Raw genomic sequence first — 5,699 nt, forward strand, 5'->3', positions numbered from 1 at the left:
AAATAAAATGCGACGTCATTATTATGAAACGACTGCTTGCATGTTTGACTTTAACAGGCAACCTTGTTCAGGCAACCTTGTTGTGTGTCTTCTGAGGCGTCCAAACATGCCGAACCAAGAACAACTCCAGTTTACCTCTATTTAAAACCAATTTCTTTCAAGCGAGGAACACGAGTACGTTTTCCTTTTGTCCCCCTCTCACCCTGGGAAGGGAGACAATTATAAGAAGCAAAAATGTAAATAAAATCTGTGTTCACGACTCGTCAACAAAGGCTTTTGCAATGACGACCATACATACATCTTACGTAATGACTCTCTCTTGGAGGGTTGGTGGACTCGGCTACATCCACTATGCATCCACTATACATGTAGGATAGTTCTTAATAACCACCATTCCACAACATTATTCAATTGCTCTCTGTCTACGTTATGATGGCCATATAACCTCGGATATATATTAATGTTCTACTGCTTAAGAAGATGTAATTATATCTCGCGATACTGTTAGATGATTTTTATCAGATAAGGTGCAGTTGTGAACATTCGTCACCTTTCTAGATTTCGAAACGACCTGAGTTTGCAACATTGCTTCTGAATTCCGCATCTCCACGTATGCCCTTGGCGCTGGTTATTTTAACCTATTAAACCAGTGAATGGTACCAAATCGAACACCTAATTAGTTATCAACTGTGGTCCAGTTCAAGCCGATAGATGGATTCATTTTTATATCGATGACAATTTCAATTGCTGAGTGATATAGATGGAAATAATCCATCAAGGAATTCGTTTGTAGTCGCCTTCGTTGGTCAAGAGAAAGTGACCACTCAATCTACTTTCGGAGCTGGAAATATCTCGGACAATGATCTTGACAAATGGTACGTATACCTCATGAAAGTATTTTTCCAATCATACATATTACGTCATAGATGTTATTACATTGTCTTCATAAAGTTATCTTTATTTCTGTAATGGGATGCGAATGTCCTTGTAATTTTGGTGACGTTAATGGTTATACTGGCATCATTCAGTCACGATAGGCAACACTTCGTTCACTAATAAAACCTACAGAAAGACAATTGCTATATTCAACATTATGTTCAAAGTTAAAGAAATGACTAAGTCATATCTTAGGCTATAAATTGTTGTTATAAATTTTAGTCGTTTGTGTTGTCGTTAACATCGATTATTGAGTCATGTGTAAGACATGCAAGACACACATTTCGTAAGAAATGTAAGGAATTAAATAAAAACCGATGAATCTACTCTTTTAAAATAATAAATGAATTTATTGTTAAAACAGTCACATCTGAACGTCGCTCCTCTAAATTTGGATAACCGATTCGTACGATGGTTCAATAATATAACTTATTTACTTTAATTTATAATTTTTTGGTTTCATCTCCAGAATACCCTTCGCCGCAGCCTTTTGGAAAGTGAGTTTGGATAAAAGGAATTCATACAGATCCTCATGGGACAACTCAGTCTGGACCTTCCCTAATTGATAAATGATTGCTCTGGTCCAACAAGAAATCAATATCTTTCTTATCAAAAAATCGATTTAATTGCTTCGATGGAAAAGGTTGTATCATTTAGAAAACGTAGTTCATCCATCTTCCAGTCTATATAGCAGCGTGACTATACAAAGAATTGATAAAACATTGTTTTAAAAGGGCACCATGGAAATCATGAATTTAAAATCCCTGAGGCGAACATTTTTTATCTTGTTCTCTGTCATGGGGCTCTTCCTAGTGCTTTCTTGCTTCGTCTCGACTGAAGATTACTTCGCGAAAAAGACGCGGTTAGTTCAGAGCACGTACGACAGAACGACGCATAACCTGATGACGGCATCGAAAACGACGCGTCAGTCACTGACGTTGAAGAGAACAACCGGAAGTCGTGATGAAAGTGATGGTCGCTTTACTTCTGGTCGATCAACTACAGATCTTGCTTATCGTGCAGTAACCACGATGAAAAGCAACAGCCTGGCGACTACTCGAAAGTCAATTTCGAGAAATAGGACTAGGGATCGAGAAGGGGAAATATATGGTAAAGGAAAGCTAAATACGACTGGAGGCCAAGACGTCTTGCGTACCAAGGAAAGATTTATGCGGAATCCCAGAGTCAGGCCTTTAAGAATTAGTTCAAAACGAGAAATACTACCAAAGAATAACTTAGACACAAAAGATGTTGCGAGATATCATGATCAAAACTTTACTGAAAACAGGCAGCTCTTTCTGCGCAAACCAAAACTCAGGCCAGTACAATTAACAGGTAATTCATCGACAAAGGTTGATAAAATCGTAGAATATTCTAATAAATATCGAAACTTTACCGAGAGTAGGAATTTAACCAGCTTAATTACCTCCAGTGCAACTTATCCATCTGAAGCATCTGCTGCTGAGGAATACGCAGAAGACAACAACAAGGTTTTGTTGAGACCCGTGGAAACGCGGGAAAGACCGGTAGCTCGTAAGAATACTTTCCTGTCCAAGAAATACAAAAACACTGATCTCATTGAACAGTTCAAGCAGCACTTTATCGATGGCAACGCTAAAGATGCCGAGGAGATTCTTGAGAAGAAACCTTGGAAAGTAGCCAAAGTATTTTCTGGTGTCAAACAGCGCGACAGTAAGGATAGAGACGCCAGACGCAGGTATTTCGAGGAAGTGTCGAAACGAACATTGCGATTTGCGAGAGGTTTTGGGGATCCTGATAGGAGTGTTCTCAGGAAGGTTCACTGGCGGCCACATTTAGACAACCATAGCTACAGCTATCTCATCACTCCGCATACAAACTGCCTTGATTTCAAAGGCGACTATGCAGATGTGACTTTGTTCGTCTTCATCTTGACAAGCCCTACTCATTATTCGAATCGCAAAGTCATTCGTCGTTCATGGATGGCGCAAGCAAAGAGAGAACACCTCGACATGAAGATGATATTTCTCCTTGGCGCTACCGATGACAAGGTCGTTCAGCATTACATCGACGACGAGGCGGAACAGAACAGGGACATCCTTCAAGAGAACTTCCATGATTCGTACGTCAACCTCACGCTCAAGACAATCATGGGACTGAAGTGGAGCACGCAGACGTGCCCCAAAGCCAAGTTCGTCATGAAGGTCGATGACGACGTAGCCGTGAACGTCGTCGACCTCATGGCCTACCTGAAAACTGTCAACGCCTCCGACGCCCTCATCGGCGGGATCCTCACAAAAGGTGCAGCACCTTACCGCAATTCCCGAAAGAAATGGTATGTACCAGAAGACGTGTACCCAGAACCGACCTATCCACCTTATCCTCAGGGAAAGAGCTACATCATGACGATGGACGTTGCAATGAAACTATTCATAACTTCCACAGAAATTGATATATTCCCATGGGAGGATGTTTTCATTGGGATATGTCTGCAGAAGATCGGGGTGCAACCCTCAGAGATTCCTGGTTTCGATGGGGCTGGGGCTATATTTAGTCCTCAAAGAGAAATATGGAGGGACGACGGAGCATTGAAAATCCTTCAGGGGATGCTCATAGTCTATGATTTGCGGGACTCTCAGATCGAATTAATTTCTCATGTATGGCGTTACAAGACATGGCCGACTGAGCACTGAAATTGAATTGAAGGTCGCAATTTGAGTGCAATAATTTTAAATGTGTAGAAGACATTAAAGAACACATTAAAATCATTGATCAATTGAAAATGCCCGTAAACATCTGCGAGGTCTTTGTCGAAAATTGCCGAACCGGAACACCTGTTTCGTCCTACGTTTGGAGCTGTCGAAAAATTGCAAATATGTCGTTTGTCTAAAGTCCACGACGAAACTTTTGACAAAGACTTATTAGTTGTTCTTTGTCATGTAGGTCATTTGGTTGTATATTTTCTATGTTCTTGAATCCGTCGTGCGAGCCGAGCGAAAACGTCCTTATGTGTCACTCTCATCGTAATTCTCTTGTGAAATTTTAAATTGCTTTAATTCTTGATTTTTTTCGTTGATTTGTTCATTCATTACTGATTTATTGATCTATTTATCTGTTACCCCATACTAACTTAAATATTTAGTTATCAATGTTGATTTATTTAATCTTATTAGGTTATATTCCTTTAATTTTAGACTTTCAGACAAGTGGATTGTGCAATAAACCACTCTGTTCCCCTGTTGCACCCACAAATGTAATAACGCCCACAAATGTAATAACGCCCACAAATGTAATAACACTTTACCCACAAATGTAATAACGCCCACAAATGTAATAACACTTTACCCACAAATGTAATAATTTTTGATCGCCCACAAATGTAATAATGACTTTACCCACAAATGTAATAAATTTGAAGGGATTTTTGGCGAATCCGTTTTAAATTAAATCCTATAGTAATGCGTTCACATAGCACAAAAGTGCAAAGTCTTTTTTTCAGACCGGGTTAATAAAACATCAAAGCACAAGTCCAAAGTCTTTCTTCCAGACCCGGTTGTTTCAAAAATTATAATATAAATCCAAAGTCTTTTTTCCAGACCCGGTTGTTTAAAAAATGTAATAAAAGTCCAAAGTCTTTTTTTCCAGACCCGGTTGTTTAAAAAATTGTGATATAAGTCCAAAGTCTTTTTTTCCAGACCCGGTTGTTTAAAAAATTATAATATAAATCCAAAGTCTTTTTTCCAGACCCGGTTGTTTCAAAAATTATAATATAAATCCAAAGTCTTTTTTCCAGACCCGGTTGTTTCAAGAATTTTAATAAGTCCAAAGTCTTTTTCCTGACCCAGTTATTTCAAAATTTAGAATATAAGTCCAAACTAAGATACGATAATGATATTCCTGTGGAAAAAATGGGAATCGAGCTTAGTCTTTTCTCCAGACCCAGTTAATTAAAACTGGTGGAACTAATGTCTTTGTTGTTGTTTCAACTTATACGGTGTATATTGTGAATATATGCACTAAGAGTAAATTGAGAATCAAGCATAGTCTTTTCTCCAGACCCGGTTACCTGTTATTTAAACATTATGAATAACAGTTTAAAAACAGTATAAAGACCCCCATAATCTTATTAATGCTGAATACATAGCGTAGTCTTTCAGCCCGACCATTTTTTTCTTAAAAAAAAACGCTAATAGTAAGAATTTAAAAAAATCAAAGTTTAAGACCAAACAAACCTTCAACCTAAGAACCTGTTTTAAAAGAGGTTTAGAGTGTTGTCTTTATTCCAGACCTAAAACAGTTACGAAAAAAAATCTTCTAACATAAGACCTTATATTCTTATTCTCGTGGAATAACACGAGTTTTAAAACGTACCCTTTCCTCCAGACCCGGCTATTAAAAAAAAGTAACTGAAAAACTTCGAATCTAAGACCAAATTTCCAAAGTTTCACCCAGTAAAAATATGTCTTTTATACTACTACCCCTACAAAACATTGTAATAACGCGTGGGTAAAGCAGACATCCTTTCTCCAGACTTGGTTACTATTTGAAAAATATTCTAAAACGAATACCCAATAATCTAATTACTGTGGAACAACATGAAGACCGATTGTCGAAGATCGACTTTCCTCCAGACACAATTATTTCAGGAATAAAAAATCAATAAAACTCAACCCCCAACAACGAATCTAAGAACCAAAAATCCTCCAAATTAAGACCATGCATGTAGAAAAGCACACGTTTAGAGCGTTGTCTTTATTCCAGACCCGGTGATTTAAAAATGATTT

At 38.0% G+C, this 5,699-nt stretch overlaps 1 protein-coding gene across 1 annotated transcript; it reads left to right on the top strand.

Moving 5' to 3' along the window:
* The first annotated feature begins 289 nt into the window (after nucleotides 1–289).
* LOC121425604 lies at nucleotides 290–4,146 on the top strand. Its single transcript, XM_041621722.1, has 2 exons — nucleotides 290–875; nucleotides 1,406–4,146. Exon 2 carries the CDS (start codon nucleotides 1,677–1,679, stop codon nucleotides 3,606–3,608), a length of 1,932 nt encoding a protein of 643 aa, XP_041477656.1. The 5' UTR covers nucleotides 290–875; nucleotides 1,406–1,676; the 3' UTR covers nucleotides 3,609–4,146.
* The last annotated feature ends 1,553 nt before the right edge of the window (nucleotides 4,147–5,699 follow it).

The sequence above is a fragment of the Lytechinus variegatus genome, chromosome 12 (genome assembly GCF_018143015.1).
Source record: "Lytechinus variegatus isolate NC3 chromosome 12, Lvar_3.0, whole genome shotgun sequence".
Classification (NCBI taxonomy): Eukaryota; Metazoa; Echinodermata; class Echinoidea; order Temnopleuroida; family Toxopneustidae; genus Lytechinus; species Lytechinus variegatus.

What these genes read in the sequence shown, in the direction of transcription:
- LOC121425604 (XM_041621722.1), top strand. Translation starts at nt 1,677, where the DNA reads ATGGAAATCATGAATTTAAAATCCCTGAGGCGAACATTTTTTATCTTG.